This window comes from Oryzias latipes, chromosome 8 (genome assembly GCF_002234675.1).
Source record: "Oryzias latipes chromosome 8, ASM223467v1".
NCBI lineage: Eukaryota > Metazoa > Chordata > Actinopteri > Beloniformes > Adrianichthyidae > Oryzias > Oryzias latipes.
In genome coordinates, this window is record NC_019866.2 from 21,948,015 (window position 1) to 21,967,141 (window position 19,127).

Here is a 19,127-nt window from a genome sequence, read left to right on the forward strand (position 1 = left end):
TCCACACCATGAAGTATTTTAATAATTAGGGTGGGAATTCTGACACAGCCTAACACTTCTTTTGTGTTGTTTGGAGGAGTGCCGGCTTGTTCAGCATTTCTATCAGAATTCTTTAAACTCACCGGATTTCTAATTATTCTAAAGGTTTTCCAAAAAATGAAAAAGTTGACTCGTGAATAAAAATACACTTCCAGGAGCTTAAGGTCTGCAGTTTTGTTTTGTTTTTCTTTCAGAGGCGATCGCTGGATCTGAGCTTAGTTCATTTCTAAGAACGGGAAGAAAAGCAGAACGAGAATAATAATCCAACGTGGTTCTGCTGGTTTCAGTCATGTTGTTCCCTCTGTTGTGTCCTGGTCATTTTCCCTTTCATGTCATCCGCCCTCCCTGCCCCCATCCTCCCCATTGGTCCCGCCTCCGTTCAAAGCCCTGCTAAATGAGCCTCGGCTTTTAGTTGTTGGGCAACATCAGAGATGTAGGAACATCAATAAGGCTCTAACCTGGGGGAGTGAGGGGGCTATAATGTGTGAGTGTTTGACTGGAAGCCAGGACGCTGTAAAGCTCTGAGCCAAGAACCGATCGATTATGCCTCGTGTCATAAAAAATGCAGTGGTGCTGGGCCAAAAAGGGGACAGGTGGGATGAAAGAAGAACACAAAAGCACGGCAGGTACTTTGGTTGTCCTCGGACTGCTCTGTGGCCTGCATGGCCTTTCGGATCTGCATCCGGATAATGTCAATCTTGGTCTTGCTGTCCTGCAGCATCTGCTGAGCGGTCTGGAGAAGCTTCTTGTCCTGGTAAAGATCACAAAAGAGACACAAGATTTGTTTAGTCTACGCTTAAGCCTCTGAGTGTGGCAGATGGAGGCAGTCAGACATGCACCTTGGTTCCACCGCTGGCGTATATCGGAATCATGTTCTCTGCTCCCTGCTTGACCTTCAGCTCGATGTTTAGCTGCCGCTCCAAAGCGGCGATGCGGTGCTGATTGGCCGACGTCCGGTTGACCGAACCCGGAGACTTGGAGTCATCTGCCAAGAACAACAAAGAGCAGGAGGTAGTATCTCATCAGAGGATCCCTGACCTACAGGCTAAAAAGTGCCACTTCGGAACCCAGAAGATGAGTTCACCTCAACTCAACTGCTTTCCTGAGTTAACACGATGAAGCATCCATCACAGCAAATATTTATGCATTTAAAAGGCAGCTTTCTTAAAGGCTTGTCTAAGGGAGGAAGCCACAAACGATCAATAAGAGGGACGTTAATAATAAATAACTGTAAAAGTCAGAGAATAAAACATCTATGACTTCAGCTTCATCGATTTTAGATCAATCTGTGTAAAGCAAACGTCCAAGAAGTCCACTTAAAATCAAAAAAGGCCACAAAATACACGTAAAAAAAAGTTTATTTACTGCTTACAGTAGCTAAAAGATATTCATTTATAGTCAGAAACAAGCTAGTTGTTGAACAGACATGAACCACTTCTTAGTTTAAGATAAAATCTCATTTATTCATCTTTGTGGTGTTTGTTGTGTTTTCACATTATTGAGGAACCTTATTACTTCTCATCATCTCCTTTACGTGGACTCTTTTATTTCTCATCTAAATCAAGTTCCTAGAATGTCCTTTATTCATCTGCACAGTATTTGTAAAAACAGGAACAATCAGGGGGTTTGCTTTGTTGTCTTCTAGAGTTTTCAGAAATAGAATGGTATTTATCAAAAAAAACTCTTCATTTCAGCTTCAGTTGGCATTGATGACCCTGAGCCACGCCTCAAGTTATGCCGCTATAGACTTGTGCAATACAGCAAGACAACCTTGATAGTGATTTGGTGCTTTCTAAAAAAAAGAGGGATTGAATGGAATTGGGAGTAACAGGACAAGAACTTTCTTCCCACAAACTTGATGGGTTGAAAGCAGAAAAATGGAAAAACATGAGGGTTTGATGGAGTTAGATATAAATCCAGATATTAACTGGTGACTGATAAGAAAAGAGTAGGAGAACATTTACCAAGAAAGAAAAATCTTTTTGTAAGGACAGCACAAGACGTTTGTGCCTTTCTGTCTGTGGGGTGAGGTTGTGGAATAACATGGATGAAAGTATCAAAAAATATAGATTGAAAATTTTGGAAACAAATAGAAAATGAGAAGGCTAATTGGACTATGTACAGACAATCATGACTTTGTGACGTTGCTTTGGTACCTTGAAGCTGTTTGCTCTTTTTTTTTTTCTTAAAGTCTTCTGTTTTCAAGTGAATAATTATATGTTTAGTGTGTAAAAATGTACCGGTATGCTTAAAATATAGTAAGATTGGAAATAATACGATTTTTTTCTTATCATGTATTTTGTGTTTGGAAAGAAAAAGAAATCAATCAAATTAATCAACCAACCAATCAAAAATGTGTCAAACTATTCAGTGGATTGTGGTTTTTTTTAGGCGCCATGTTTTATGGGGTTCACGCTGACCTCGGCTGCCCTAGCAGAGCATAAATGACAGAACCCAACGGGATCACAAAACAAGAAGAGGGTGGCCGGATCCAGTAGATCACGTTATCGTTTAAAACCATATAGAAGCATTAGAAGACAGTAACATGTGGGAAGACAGGTCAGAAATTCAACTAAGAAAGTTCAAGTTCATAAGTCCTACTGCTCGTTCACCTAAATGTCTAATCAGCAAATCACATGACGCATGAGCGCCTCAATGCATTTAGTCATAGAGTGTCGGGAGCTGGTGATGTAGGACCCCACATGCAGGAGACCGGGTTTGGTGGCAGACAATGAAACATTTAATAAGCAAACCTAAACATGACCAAACTCAGGGAGCAACGTAAGAATGACAAAGCAGAACAGATGACCTGAAAAGAAAGACGTGAAAACCAAAACAAATACACTGAGGCTAATTAAATGAATCGAAGGCCACTGTGAATCATGACAAACCTGAAACTGGTGTGACTGACAAAGGGACAAGTCAAAACGGAGCTCGACCAAACACCAAACCAAGGTTCACAATGCAGACATGTTCAAGACGATCTGCTGCAGTTCAAACCGAGCATCAGAATGGGGAAGAAAGGGGGTTAAAGTTACTTTGAATGTGTCATGGTTGTTGGTGCCTGACGGGCTGGTCTGAGGATTTCAGAAAATGCTGATCTATTAGGATTTTCACCCACAACCATCTGTAGGGTCTGCAGAGAATGGTCTGAAAAATAGCAAATGTCCAGTGAGCGGCAGTTCTGTGGTTGGAAATGCCTTGTTGATGCCAGAGGTCAGAGGATGTTCAGTAAAATAGATGGACAATAGAAGATTGGAAAAACATTGTCTGGTCTGATGAGTCTCCATTGCTGCTGCTACATTCAGATGGTAGAGTCAGGATTTGGCGTCAACAACATGAAAGCATGGATCCATCCTACCTTGTATTAACAGTTCAGGCTGGTGGTGGTGGTATAATGGTGTGGAGGATATTTTCTTGACACACTTTGGGCCCCTTAGTACCGAATGAGCATGGTTCCAACACCACAGCCTACCTGAGTGTTGTTACTGACCGTGTCCATCCCGTTCTAAACACAGTGTAACATCTTCTGATGGATACGTCCAGCAGGATAAGGCGCCATGTCTTAAAGCTGGAATCATCTCAGACTGGTTTCTTGAACATAACAATGACTTCTCTGGACTCAAACAGTCTCCACTGTCACCAGATCTCAACCCACTAGAGAACCTTTGGGATGTGGTGGAACGGGAGATTGGCATCATGGATGTGCAGCCGATAGGTCTGCAGCAACTGCGAGATGTCAGTATGGACCAAACTCTCTGAGGAAAGTTTCCAGAACCTTGATTAATCTATGCTACCAAGGATTCAGGCGGTTCTGAAGGCAAAAGGGGGTCCAATCCGTACTAGCAAGGTGGACCAAATGAAGTGGACAGTGTGTGTAACCTGACATTTTGTGTTACTTTCTGCGGAGAAACCTTAACTCGTTCTGCTATCTAAGGATTGTCCTGTTCACCCCTGATGCAGACATAACTCACGTCCTCCGTCAGCAGGAACATTCCTCCAGTTATGAACCAGAACTAGTTTAAGTTCATGTGCTCACCTGCCCTCCATAACTCCAGCTTTCCAATGGTTTCAGCACCAGTGGGATTATCTGATAGAATAAAGCTGGAGGCTCAGATCCCACAGCAGAACTTCATGGATCTACTTTAGCAGCAATTGAGTGCATCTTATTTTATGTAGGTTTGTGTTATCAAAACTATGATAAATGTTCAAAAACCCCAATCCAATAAAATATACAGTATTTTGGGGTCTTTTTTATTATTGGCTCTAATGCTTCTCTTACTTCACTATGTGTGTGTTCCTCTGTGGTTTAGATACCTTTGTTCTCCTCCTGGCCTTTGACAACAATGTGAGCATCCAGCTCCTGCAGCTGGGCGTGGAGGGACTCCAGCTTGCGCTTGGAGCTGCGGAGCTGCGAGTCCACCTGCTGGACATTCCTCTTGTCCGTGGCCCTGCGCAGATTCTCGGCGCCCTCCTTGATCTTCAGCTCCTTTCGGATCTCCCTGCGGATCCGCTCGCGGTGTTCATCCAGGCGCTGCTGCACGCTGCAGTCAGAGAAGTCGGAGTTCTGGTCCAGGCCGAGCTGCTGGAGTACCGACAGCCCATTGGGATCAGTCTGAAGGGGGGAGAGAGAAATTAGATGGTGGAGAGCATGGAGAAAGGTCTAAGCAGACCAGCTATGCAGTTATGTGAGCAAAAGGGAAAGCTAAAGAGAATATAAGATCTAAAGCAGAAGTCATTTGAAAGGTAGTCTCCTCCACTGGGAGGGGGGCTGAGGTTCCGTCAAACACAACTAGGAACATAGACCACTGGAGGAGGGGAAACCAGGAAGTGTGCCATCATGTGACCGCGCTCTGAGCGGAGACGGCGAGGCAGCAACAAAGCAGAGGCAGCACTTAAGTGCTCGCCTCAGCTCCCCTGACGATCAACACTAACCAGATTACAGCAGATTACAGCAGCATTAATCCTCACCAAAATCAATCTGGGTCTCATCTGCTTCAGGAAGGGTCACAAATAAGTAAACACATGTGCAAGGGTACAAAATGTCATGATTCGTGTTAGGTACATTATGAAAACAGACAACAACAATAATTGAGGCGATGATTTAAAAAACCAAAAGATCGGGATGAAGGTTGAAAACTTTGACAGAGAACAAAAATCCTCCACATCAAAGTCTTCAGATAACCTGTATATCCTCAGTAACATGGAAAAAGGGCATTTCCTTCATTCAGAACTCAACTCACAAAACAGCCCATACCACTATCACTCCTCCACAGTGAGATTTTTCTGCCGCTTTCACCAACCCAGAGTAAGAACATCATTCCACTATACAGCTCAGAAATTCAAGGGACTTTGCATTTAAACACTTGATTCCAAGGAGTTGTGCAGAGGCGGTGCAGAGGCAGAGCGGTCGACCTCTGATTTGAATTACGCAGGTTTGGTTCCCACTATGCCCCCCCATGTGTTGAAGTGGCTTTGGGCAAGACACTGAACCCCATATTGCTCCTGGTCGTTGTAGGTTGGCACCATTAGTGTGTAAATGTGTGTGTACTTGACTGTAAAGCACTTTGGGCCTTCAAGTAAAGTAGAAGCGTTGACTAAGCATTCGACATTATCTTCCCAGTGTTTTGCAATATCAGAATCCATTTTATTTCAAAAAATAGGTTAATATAAGTTTTTCTAAACTTATTAGAATGTTAGGAGTGTTACTACTTTACATATTTGCTAATGGAACCCTGTAGTACTGATTCAATGTGATGTTATATCACAGAAATGAGTTCAAAATCATATTTGGATTTCTTTTTAACATCTGAAACTCTTTCTTGTTAAACTTTCATGTTTAAAACGTGAACGAGAATCAAGGGTAAATTTAAACAATAAAGGCCACGGTGTCTGCATTGATGATTTTATTTTTATCTTCTTATTTTATTATACTATATTTATCCCACAATGGGAAATTCTTCTCCATCCCCTGGGGGAGCGGTGAGCTGCAGCTGAACCGTGCTCAGGAGTAGTAGCATTAAGGGTCTGGATTCCTGCGTGGCAGCTCTTCACCTTACCAACCGAGCTACCCAGCCGCTAAATGTTGAGTTTAGATGCCACATAAGTCAGAGTCTGAGCTACAACAGACTGTTGTCTCTCAGAAGAGACTCGATGATCACATCCCTTTGTTTACTTAATGAGTGGACAGGTCTGGGGGGGTTAAAAAAAAATCAAATTTATAAACTTTATTATTTTTGTTTTTTTGTTTTGTTTTTACCAGCTGCTCAGTGAAGAATGTGTCCCCAAAGACTAAAAAAGGGTGATTGGGAAGTTAATTCAACCATGAGCTCTCAGCAAAAACCTTTATAATGGGACCTGAACAGCACTAAATTCAGAGGTAGGATAGGCAGGAGTTTAACCCTAACAATGTTTCTAACTGTGGCTGTGATCGTCACTCACAGCTCCATCAGGGGATCACACTAACAAGTACCCCCCCCTTTTTTTACCAGGTCAGCTTCATAGTCTGAATATGACTTTTTTGGGGGGGGTTCACTTTTAAACTGCTCAAATCTGCTTTTAAACTTTGACTGATGAATATGAGAGTTTTGATTGATCTATTCATTCTCTTTTCAGTGAGTAGATTACTGGTTATTTTTTGAGAGCATCAGTAGGATCTTCAGTTTAAGATTTAAGTTTCGTTTTTCAATAGAAGCACATACAATAGTTTGTACTTCACATTCTGGGATTAGGATTTATTTATTACCTTGGTTCATTAAATGAGGGTCAGTGTGTCTGCATTTTATTGTTTAAGGAATGTTCTTGCCTTTTTCAAAAAATAATTTTGCTCCTCTACAGCCAAACAACAGTCTTACAGGAGTTTAGCCAGTAAAAAGAAATACAAATGTGTATTTGTGTATCAGCATATTAATTATAATTTTTTTTCTAAAGGGAAAAGGAGAATATTCGACTCAAAAGTAGATGGTATCATCTTTGTATGCTTTCCTCCATTGATATCCATGAACACGTCACTACATATTCTCTTACACTTGCAGAAATGTGAAAACTTTATTAAACCACTGCTGGCCTAAGCTTAGATATGTTACCAGCAGGGGGCTAACAGTACAGCTGCTTCACTTCATAAAGTGTCAATACTCTTTTGGTTCTTGGTCATTATAAATGATGACGAACACACCAGGTCTCCACAGGCCAAAGAACCCCTTCATGTAGTCAAAATCATGATTAGCTTATTAAAACAAGAAGAGAAATTAACCTCAAAACTGTAACCTTCAAACCGCCAACGTGATGGAAACGTCACACAAGTTGGTCTGAAGAGAAGAGACCCGGAGTTTCATGTTACTGTGGTTTTCTAAAGACTAAAAATAAACTGAAGGACGTTGGTTGGACAAAGCAGACGTCCTCTGAATGTCCGTAAACAGAAAACGTGTCCATCTGTTGATGCCAAAACAAGTCTGAAAGGACAGGAACAGCACTTGTTAAAGCTCAATCAAGTCTTTCTTTCCAATCTCCTCCTCTCTTTATGAAGCTCTACACACAGGTGTAAAGTCATGGTAGACGACAAAGACTGACTTAACTCCACCTCTGTGGAAAACAAACCGCTTCTTTGGAATGGAACCATCTAAGCACAGAACCTCCATCAATTCATATTAGGTGGAAAGACCATGTGTAAAAAAAAAAACATGACTGTAAATCAGTTTTAAAGCACTGTGAAAAGAAGAGACCAAAACAATGTTTCTACACCTTTAAACCAGCAAAGGCGTGATATAATCAGATTCATCGTCACCAGACAATCAAAGACGAAGAGCATTTCATCTACCCTGTAACACTGAGATCCAGCTGATTCTACATGTTATGTTTTCCCCAGTAATGTAAATAATGAAACTATGAAGCCATAAGGGATATGGAATTATTTCCACACCAATTTCCAAAAAGAAAGACAAAAATACTTTCATATGCTGTTGTTTAAGGAAGCAATTGTGCAAATATCAACACACGTGTTTATGAATCTGTACAAATGGAGACAAAAGGAATGACATCAAATGTAGAAATTATCCAATAAAGTCCATTGATATTTGATTTAACAAAAGAAAAAAAAATTGAATTCTGGACTTATTATCTTTCGGTTTGTGTAAAAAGACCTGGTAAGTAATCCATTTAGAGTAAAATAAGAAATCTGAGATGTTTGAAGTCAAGTTTATGTCAGATTTGACCACAGATGGGCCGCCACATTTTTAACTGATTAAACAGCTCATGGATCAATGTCCTAACTTGATTTCTAGGTGATTTTTTTGTTATGTCAAGTTAAGAAATTGGGACAAGTTTTCATCTGAAATAAAAAAAAGAGGATTGGTGACCCATCCAGGGTGTACTCCCAACTTCATCCCACAATAGCTGGGGGGTAGGCTCCACCAATCGTATGACCCCCCCCCCATTTTCTGTCCAAAGTGACAAAAGTTTCTTCTTCAAATACACAGTTCCAGAGCTGTTCCAGCTCTCAAAAGGCCAGTTAGTCCCTGATGCTGTGCAGAATTTTCAGCAAAATCTAAATATCAGCAGACGTGTGTTAACATCTAGAAAACCATATTTGGAGAATTGCCTTCCCAGCTCCACAATAATCACTTGTCTTTCACTGCATCTTGTTTCTTTCTTCCCGAAGCCTCTAAAGTAATAACGTGAAGTTTGCAGGGGAGAAACAATGTGTGAACTTTCTGTGAAAAAATGGTTTAAAGTGGTTGTTGTTTCCAGGAAAGAGAAGAGTTTTCTTTCCTGGAAACACGGATGGGCATTCGCTTTGGTTCAAGACTCTCTGTGTGGTGACCGTTCAGTCAGTGCTTTCATGCTTTCAGCTAAAGTTTTCACATTCAAAGAAATTTTGCTGCCACTTGTTACCAAAAAAAACTCATTTAGGCTCCAGCTTTACCGTCATTAGTTCCCCCAGTTCTCATAATGTTAAACTCCACTTTAAAGACACACTCTGATATTCTACTGTAAACGTGTTCCCATTGGTCTTTTAGGTGTGATTGTGTTATTTTCGGCCAAAAAACTGTGTGGTTTTCTAGGACATAGTTTCTGCAGAGCAGCAGGAGTTGATTAGAAATTCACCTCTGAGTTGTGGGCGGGACTGCTGACTGTATATAAGAACTGGACTAAGTGACCCCCTCCTCCACCACAAACCAAATATAAAGTCCCTATCGGCTCCTGGAGGCCCAAATCCCATCGACTTCAATAGAGAAATAAACAGCTGTAAGTCATTCTATTGGTCGTTCTTTCTCTGATACTTCTTTTAAACATGGTCTCGACTGTCCAATCAGATGCCTCAACATGGTCTCACGTTGAACGTTTAAGAATGTTAGATTGACAGATTCTCCTAAGTCCGGTTTTAAATAGTAGGGGTGTGGCCTTCTAATAAGCTCACTCCCGTTTAGCCAGAGTGGTTGCCATAGAAATGTTGACCAACTTGGACCAATCACGTTACTGATGATTTCTGGTTCCAACGTGGTGACGTCCGTACCGCGAGAAAAAGGCCGAATGAATTGACTTCAATAGGTTGGAGCCAGAAGTAAGGCAATTTCTATGGATGACGTCTTCATATAAACTCAATGGGAGCAACCCCTCCCCCTTTCCCGTCACCCATAATTGAGAGCTAGGAGCTTATGGCCTGCCCAGCGTATTCTCTACATCACAAATATGATGTTTTTCAATCTGCATTTTCTGTCTGCCCCTGATTTACAATTATTGGATGAAAAAAAGTGCAATTTTAAGCTAAATTTTCTTTAAATATATTCTCCATCATAAGAAAAACGGCTTAAGAACATGTTAAAAACATGATTTTCCTCTGAGTGGGTCAGCTGCACATAAATTCTTGCAGCATTTCACAGATATTTCGACATTTTTGTGGCTCAGTAGCACAAAGGTCAGAGGTGACGCAGCTATAAAAGGCAACAGACTTTCCAAACACCGACTACCATCAAACATGGAGCGTATTGTTGCTTCCCGCAGGAGGACGTTCAGTCGTTCAGGTTTGAGACATTCAGACTCAAACCTCCTCCACCACTCTGATATCGAGACAGGCGGCTCAGGCCTTTCACTGCAGCAGCCATGCGGCTCAGCAGCTCTGATTACAACTTCTCGGGTCTCTGTGTCCATCCAGCTATACGCACGGGGGTGGGGGGGTTGCCATACTCATAAAACCATAATCCATTTGCAAACACAATGCACTACAACAGTCAGGCGAGGGCTGAGCTGCCAGTCAAAGCCCACAGCTTGAGGCTAAGTGCCGGCAGGACTTTGGCTGCTGCCCTAATGCAATGTTATGTCACAGAACAGCTCTGCAGGAGGGAAACTGCAGGCGGATTTTGCCGTAGAAAACTGGCGCTAACGATGGACGCAGAGGTCTCAGTGAGCGTGGCATCGATGGCAGAAGCAAAAACAGAGCTGTGACTCCTCCACGAGCAACAGGAAGGGAGAGTTTGTTCTCTGACGCACTGCTGTTCGACACAATGCCACTCAATCCCCCGGCGTTTCACCACAAAGAACTTCTGGACAGAGGTGCGAGACGGCTCCCGCTGCAGGGTGAAGGCACGAGAGCAAACAGGAGTGAAAACTCAGGTTTTTGTGGCAGAGAACAGAGGCTCGCACAGGAAGTGAATGAGGAAGCTGAAAGCAAAGATGGCCATGGTTTGGATGGAAAGAAAGCATAAAAGACGCGTTCAGGCCCGTTCTGCCCGTGGTGGCCTACCGGAGCGTCTGAGTCACTCTGCTCGGCAGGAGCCAGAAGGTCAAAAGTCTGACCCCCTGGCAGGTACTCCAGTCTGTCCTCGCCGGCCATCGTTGGCCTTGTGCAGGCCTCACCCCGCCCCGCACAGCCCGCCACACAAAATCAGCGCAGATGGCAGCACCAATCAGCCAACACAAAGGACTATCCGCGCCGCTTCGAAATCCAGGATGTCCTTCACGCCAGGAATCGGGGGCCAGTCTAAATCTGGAGCAAGTGAACGAAGCGGACGAGAGGAAGAAAGAGCAGGGGAGACCGCGCTCCACCTCGCTGCTTCCTGTTCTGCTCTCCGCCTGATAGTCGAGGCGTCATGCACTCTGTGCGCGCACTCACTCACATTTGGTTGGTTTTGTAACTGAGAGTTCACAGTCGATGAGCTTCCTGCCTCTCTACAGCTGACAGACAGGCGGTGTGACAGAGAAGGCCGCACTGAGGCGGCCGTCCGCCTCGCAGGTTTCTGTGCATGTGGGGGGACTGCAGTGAAGGCTGAACGCAGGGGGGGTCGACGGTTCCCAATGCGGGGGTCAAAGGGAAAACCACAGCACCAAGTGACAACATATCAATGAAACATAAGGAATGAGACAGACGCTCCAACCTTAGGGGATGGAAGAAAAGTCTGAAGGTAAAGATAACCATGGAGGTGAGAAAAAGCGTAGTAATCCTGAAAACACACGCTCTAAAAGCAGGCTGGACTGAGACCCTGCAGCGGTTTCTGGCGTCCGAAGAAGGAAACGCTCCCTCCTGACTTTGTCCTCTTCTGCCACACAGAGCCAAGCAGGTCAAACCTGCATGTGAATAAATCTCTCAGTGGTTCGAATGCTTTATCGCAAACAACACACACTGGCAGAGTGGACAGAGAAGTCCACACAATACGACCGACTTCTTCTTTGAGGGGGAATAGGAAGTGAAATACCATGAAGTTGAGCCATCTCACAAAGTATAATGTTACACTCACATATCCTCTGCTGTGAATTTGTAGGAAGGTATTCAAATCGTTTCTTACCGAGCTGCTGTGTCTCCTGTTACTGGTGGTACTGGTGGTCGTGGGAGGAGGACTGGTGGCTGCTGAGGTAGCAGCCCCCATGAACCCATACTGGCCGTGACCTCCACGGAAACGGATCAGCTGTCCTCCACAAAGCTCACAACCCCGCCGAAAGCTCCGAAAGGCTCCTGAGACTGCAGTTGTGCCCGAAGCCCCGAACCCTGCCAGCCTGTGTACCTGCAGAGTTGAAGCTGCAGCTAAAAGCGTCCTGACCACACTACCAGGAACTACGATCACTGCTCTTAAAGTTACAGTTTGACTCTTAACCCCCATCAGACGGAACAAATATAGAAACAGCTCTGCTCATGGTCATCAACATTCAGACTTCAGTGATGGTCACGCTGAAGGAAATGTTCAAAGTGGCGGTGGCGCCGTGGTTTTCTGAATGTTCTCTGCATCGTGCTTTAAGCAAACAACCCAACTTTCTTCAAATGTATCTAAATAAATTTCCAGCATTTTGATTTACTACGCCAAACGTTAAACCTCAGATGATCGAACAAAAAACAAAAATGTTTCAATTCCAGCAGAACTGAAAGTTGCTGACGTGACAGAAAGTCATCTACGTATACAGTATTGGTTTTCAAAAATTCCTCTGATGGTTTTTGGCTTTATCCTAAATCATTCCCACCGGGCTGGGAATTTGGGTTTCAGGCTTCCCGTTTTTACGTGAGTTTTCAGGCTCTGCTTACAAAACGTGCGGCAGCTGAACACACGCTGAAAGTTAAACCCATTGAACTTTGACCAATCAGGGACTCCGATTTGGTAGTGACATGTGGATGGCGTCCTTTTAAAGAGAACGGAAGGGCCAACCAGTTCAAAAGCGATCATGGAGGCGACGTGAATGAATGCGGTTTGTGCCCGACCAGAAATATACGACCCCAAAGTCTCTCGTTTATAGGAACAGGACTGTGAAAGAAAACTGGAGCAAGATTCGCCAGATTTGTACCACTTGGACATTTTATTCCATGAATCATCAAACCAGTCTAAGGTTAATTAGGATGAATAAAATCCAATCATTTCTAATCAAAATTAGACTTTTAACGTCAAGAACTACTAAATTCATTAAACATTTTTTAAACTGGATGATGACCTTTAACCCAGCACAAAGAATTCATGGATTTTGGTTTTTATAGACTTCTTAGTGAGAAGGGCTTTTATTCTGGCTGCTGTAAAGTGATAGAACAAGTCTGAGAGGTCAGAAGTGTTTTGGTGAAATGTAAGCCAAACGATAGGTTCTAAAGGGACATTTGCACTGTAATCATTTAGATGTAAAGAAAACTCTAAGTCATAAAAAGCTATGATACAAAAACGAAAAGTCTATCAATCTGCTGTTCAGGCATGCAAAAGAATAAAACAACTGAATTGCCGGTAAATGTACAAAAACAGATGCAAAAGTGTAGTTCATCTTTATGATTCACATGGAGGGCGTTTAAAATCAGCTGTCGTGTCATCCTGACAGAGTTTGACTTATTAGGACTTTTCATTTAACATGACGTTTTTTGGTAAATTGATTGATTCGATTTATTTCAAGCAATTCCAGCAACAAAACAAAGGAAAAGACAATAAAATAAAATAAAAATACGTAGAAAAATCAGATCTTTTCAAGATATGAATCACTTAAAAAATAAAGAATTTAGAATTGCTACTATTCATAAATAGGCACATATATGGTTAAAATTACTTATGATCTGATTCTCCTTCATTTAATGTTTGATAACTTTTTAACTGTTTTGCTTGCAAACAAATTTTGCTTTAAGTTATTGTAGTACAGACAAAATAATGGCAGAACTTAAAATGAGGAAGTCTATTTTTAAAAGTAACAGAAAAACAAGTTTTCTGCATCAATTTGCATCGATTCAAAGACATTGTTTTACATCCAGCTCTAATTATTCCAAATAAAACATGGAGGAGCTGCATTTCCAAATGACTCCACGCTTATCAGTCCGATTAAAGCATTTACTAACATTCATGATTTTATGTAATGTTGTTCAAGTTTTGATATCAATGCATAAAAAAATTTAAAAAAACATTTCCCCCTGTGATTGTCTTTAATAATCTGCCAGATTATCCCATCTGCAGATAAAAACGGAGATTACCACTCTACCAGTAATAGCGTAGTGATAGGTGATAGCGGGAGATGAGGGCAGACTTTCAATCTGATTGCTCTAATGAGCTTCAGGGTGGTCTGCTGGTCTGATCAGGCAGCATAAACACATCAGGGACAGACCTCTCCCTATGGGGGAGTGTGGGCAGCATAATCTGAGACTAAAACTGAAAAAAAAGAGGACACATTCACTGGTGTTCCAGCCGAAGGATTTAAGATCAGAGCTATAACTCCAAGAATTCTATATTTCTATATATATATATTTCTATATATTTCTAAAGTTAAACCCATTTTTTTTAGCGGTTTGGTCATAGCTATCTTGGCAGGATGTGATGTCACAGAATGCCGGCTTTTCTTAAACAATAACTGTGTTCGAGAAAGGACAGAAGCTTGTGGTTTTGGAACCAACAGGACCATTTGAAGTCGGATTCTCCAAAAAGCTCAGCTTCTACAAACACCCAACAGAGGTTAAAGTACAGCTGTTGTGGAGCTGAGGAACACCTTTTCCAATCTCAAAGAGAAAATAAAATGATGACAATTATAATGGATCTAAAGTAGGGCTGCACGATATGAGGAAAACTTGCCATGTTAGTGATCAATATTGCGATGAGGATACAACTGGTGATCCATGAACACATAGCATGTGATTGAATCTCAGCAGCTGGATGTCCACTTCGTCGATGGGATGTGATTAATCTACCACTAGTTTTTTTATTGATTTATTTATTTCGCAGCAACTCTGAAGTACCGTAATCCCAGCAGAAGACGGAGAAATCGTCTCATCTGAGTGTGACTTGAAAAAAATCTCTTCATCGGAATATCCCACCTCACATGTTTTAAAATTAACTCTGGATTACGAATTCAATTTATAGCTAAAATAAAAAGATTTACACTAAAACATGTGACTATTGAATCCTTTTTCCTGCCTTTACGTGAATGCGTTAACAGTTTAAGCAGTGTACCTTGGACTGTGTGTCAACTGCCTGATAATCCCTGAAAATCCCTCATATTCTGAGAAATTCTGATGGCAAATCTCCTTTTGCCGCTGTGAAAAGTGCAGTGTTGCTTAACATGTGCTGCTTTGATGGGAGGCATCATGTGGACGAGGCGGAGGAACCCCGAGAAGAAGAGGGTCTTGTGAGCGCTGGTGTGCACATCTGTGTGCTGCGGCGCGTCGGCATGAATGGTGTCTTTGTGAGATAGTCTATACCATCAAGAGACCTCAGTAAATGTGTTTGTGTACCCGGCATTGTCCATTGTGTGTGCGGCAGCAACAAGCAGGTGCTCTGTTTGGAGTCTGAGGGATAAAACAGAGCAGAATTCTCCTCTGCTGTGCATAAAACGGGCTGAGATCAAAAGGAAAAAAAGAGACGCTGAAGGACTTCTTCAGCAGGACGGTAGTCCATAAAGTCTAGAGGTAGTTGCTCTTCAGGGTAAAACAAAATCAGTCAATAATAATTAAAAAAAAGAACTGAGTTTATCAAAACTATGAGACGAGACTCCTGCAGACATAACCTGCTGTTTTCTGAAGGCTTCAGTGAGCACCACCTGCATGGCAGCAAGGTGGATGACTGTGTTGTGCAGACAAAAACTAATGAGGCCCTTCATGGTTTGGAAGACAGAACAGACTTCCTTAAAGCTCAGTGACAGGGTTTGAGAGCCAAAACAAAACCACATGAAGCAGTCATCCATCCTTCTTCCAAATCTGCCTCCTCTCTTTCGGGGTCATGGGGTTGCTGGAGCCTATCCCAGGCCCTGTTAAGTGAAGGTGGATGATTGCCAATCCACTACTGGGCCACACAATCACACACTTTCACATGCACACTTAAGGGGCAACTTAGAGTCACCAACACACCTATGAGACGTGTGTTTTGACTTCTGGGACAGAACCCACACATGCATGAGGAGAACATGCAAACACCTCACAGAAAGGACCCAGCTGGGATTTGAACCAGAACCTTCGCCCTGTGAGGTGAGCATGCTAACCACTACCATCATCAAAACAGTCATTAGTCATCTGAATCACCACTATCTTAATCATCAACCTCAACGATAATCAACATATTTGTGTTTTTTTCAGACACATGAGTCAGCTCAATTCTGGCATAAATTGGAGCAAAATACGAAGAATGAACAGACGCTTCCTAGAAATACAACAGTAAATGTGCAAATAACAGCTAGAAAACTACATAAGCAAGATGTTGCGTTAAATAAGTCCACATCCAGGCGTCAAAGTACTGTGATCCAACTTTAGGAGACCTTTCACATTGGCATAGTCCAGCAAACTGGGAACACTGCTTTCACACTGCACTGTTGAGAGTGGAGAGAAAACTGAAGTGGAACGAACTTAGAGGTTTGTGGATTCCTGTTGTGGGGTTTTTCTTTTTTACTGTAAATTTCACCTAATTAGGTTCGTCTTTACTCCTTTATCATCAGGATAATCCTACATTCACACCAGAGGAACAGGGAGAACTGTTGAACTGTCCAGGGCATACCTCACCTTTTCCCTTCAGTGGCTAGGTAGGCTCGGGCATCACCGTGACACCAAACAGGGAAGTAGGTTTGGAAATGAACACATGGACAGACTAACAGAAGGATGGATGGACGTGGAAGCCTGCTTTTAGGTGTGGACCTTAAACCTAAAAGCAGTTTGGATATTTATTTGTTCAAGAGTTCGCCTCCTTAGCAACTGTGTCCCCTCTCTTTTATGACTGTCCCCCAACTCTCAACCAATTCTTAGTCGGCTTTGGAACTTTCTTACTTCTTTTTGTTCAGTTCGCAGTAAGTAACCAACCCATGTGGTTCAACAAAACCCCAATTGTCCACAAGCTCTGAATCCTCTCCAGAAAAAGGCAGCCTTAAAAATGAATGAGCTGCATCCACTACAGGGTTGGAACCATTACCACACCCCCCACTTCCTGGGACCAATCCAAGCTCTGATGTTGTCCAATTCAGGCGTCGATGTTCACCGGAGATTTCACCAGCAAAATCAAACATGTGCTTAAATCTGCAGTTATGAAGATGTCCTGCTGTGTTGATCTGTGTCTTACTGCTCACTCTAATGACTCAATGACCTACTTTGACGCAGACGCTTTACACTAATGAAATATTCAAGCGAGTCCGAAACAGCGGCTGGTGCTGGACACGGCGAGTGGAAAGAGCACCACGGTGTAATGGAACGGTTGTGCAGGCCTGATGGTAATGGGCAGGGAAGATTAATAATGATTATGACAGGGTGGGTGGGGGGGGGTAAGAGGTCCACTCTATGAAGCACATGATTATCCCTCTTCCCTAGGGATGCCGTCCATAGGGAGAAAAAAACCAACAGAATCTCCCAAAATTCTTCACAATGTCTCTGTGAAACAAAATAAAATTCAACCCCTCTGAAGTTACTCAAATATACTTTTTCCCCCACACATTTTTTGTAATCTCTGTAAAATAATTGTATTTATAAAGTTATTTTCTTTTATATCCGTCACCCTCGCTAACAGATTATATGTTTTAATGACATAAGCCTGTGTTCTGCCCCAGACAAGCGTTAAACCTCCGCAGTGAACGTGTTTAAGTTATATGCCTTTTTTTTTACCATCAGACCTTCATTCTGGTGATTGTCTGAAAAGACAAACCTTGGTTTCTGGAATCATCTTGAAACGTTCTATACATTTCTCGTGGATCCATCTAGATCCTTAGTCACATGCACTCGTACAGGTTTTTGGGTTGTCCCTGCCCATGGAGGGCTGTCAAGAGGAGCGGCAGCATTTTAAGGGGAGCACAGGTGTGTCTTGCAGTTCCCTTGAAGCTCCTTCGTCCACCTTAAGGGACGTCATCAAAATGGAACATACGGTTTTTTGTGCATGTGGTAAGTGTATCACACAATTACTCATGTAAGTTGTACTCATTCATGACATATCCGTATGTCACACTCTGTTCCAGAGGTGTCAAAATCCAGGCCTCGAGGGGCCAACATATTATCCAACCAACCTGCCATTGAAGTGCTTTACTGGCTAAACACGCCTGATGGAAGTTTTTAGTAGAAGGCAGGATTTCTGGAAAACCAGCAGGAGTCCATTCCTCGACGCCTGGAGTTGGACATCCCTGCTTTTAGTAAGGTGCAAGTACTGCCTCTTTATTGACTAATGACCTAGGTGTGCATATGAACAAATGTGTACAAATGTGTACAAATTTGCATGTGTACAAATCTATGGCGTTAAAGGTCTATTCTTATATAGCGCTCTTCTACCTACAAGGCCCAAAGCGTTTTACAGTCACAGTCCAATTCACCCAGTCACACACACATTCACACACTGGTGGCGGCTGCCGAACACAGGCGCCCGCTTACCACCAGAGGCATGGTGGGGTTCAGTGTCTTGCCCAAGGACGCATCGACTCATGGGCGTGCAAGGCGAGAATCGAACCTGCAATTTTTACGATCATGGGAACAAATGTAGGTACCCAAAGGAGGCCAGGAGGATGTCCACACAAACTACATTCTGATCATCTTATTTCCTAATTTTTTCCTAAAGTCACACAATGAGTTCCCACCTAGGTCCCCGGCACTTGTGGGCCCCTTTCACAGTGAAGGGGGGGGTCTAAAAAAAAAAGAATTCATACCACACGCCTGCGTCTCACCTATGTCACCCTTACTTCACCCTTGCGTTCTGCATAAGTGTTTGTTATGACCTGTCGCTTACTGCATGCCCATAGCATTAAAATTTTCACTCTATGGGTTCACTGAGGGATTTACAGCCTTGATATTTTGTTTGCTTATTTTTCACCTGCAGACAGACTGAAGGTAAAATAGGAGTTTGGAAAATTGTCATCATTTAAACTACAAACTTTTTTTACGTCTCAGTATTGTAAACCTCCTTATGGTTTGAGTTTCTATGAATATTTTTGAGTCTGACAGCTCTACTGTGTCAAGTTTGGTGTCTTTGATGCAGTGATGTCATTTAATGGGCGGAGTCATTCATTTTACTTTCTAACATGTTTCAGCAGACCAGAGTTCTGTGCCACAAAGCCAAAAAGCCTTTTCCTTCATGTGTTGAAGGTAAAAACTGCACAAATTCCAGAGAAAAGTCTAGATGACAAAACTCAGCTGCACTTATCTATTAAATTGTAGATGTAACCCAATTTACAAGACTTAAGGCATAGTTTAAAGACATTAGTGC

At 42.6% G+C, this 19,127-nt stretch overlaps 1 protein-coding gene across 3 annotated transcripts in view; it reads right to left on the reverse strand.

Annotated features, from left to right (window-relative positions):
* LOC101159676 (serine/threonine-protein kinase N1) overlaps nucleotides 1–19,127 on the reverse strand; it is a 43,562-nt gene that overhangs the window by 16,763 nt on the left and 7,672 nt on the right. The window contains exons 1-4 of one of the 3 annotated variants that reach the window (XM_023957992.1): nucleotides 11,817–12,032; nucleotides 4,357–4,654; nucleotides 879–1,024; nucleotides 670–790 (exon numbers count right to left, since the gene is read on the reverse strand). In XM_023957992.1, coding sequence (XP_023813760.1) covers nucleotides 670–790; nucleotides 879–1,024; nucleotides 4,357–4,654; nucleotides 11,817–11,897 — 646 coding nt within the window. In that variant the 5' untranslated portion in view covers nucleotides 11,898–12,032. Of the gene's footprint in view, nucleotides 1–669; nucleotides 791–878; nucleotides 1,025–4,356; nucleotides 4,655–10,777; nucleotides 11,128–11,816; nucleotides 12,033–19,127 lie in introns of those variants that run through there. The other 2 variants (XM_023957993.1, XM_023957994.1) reach the window with 2 other exon arrangements.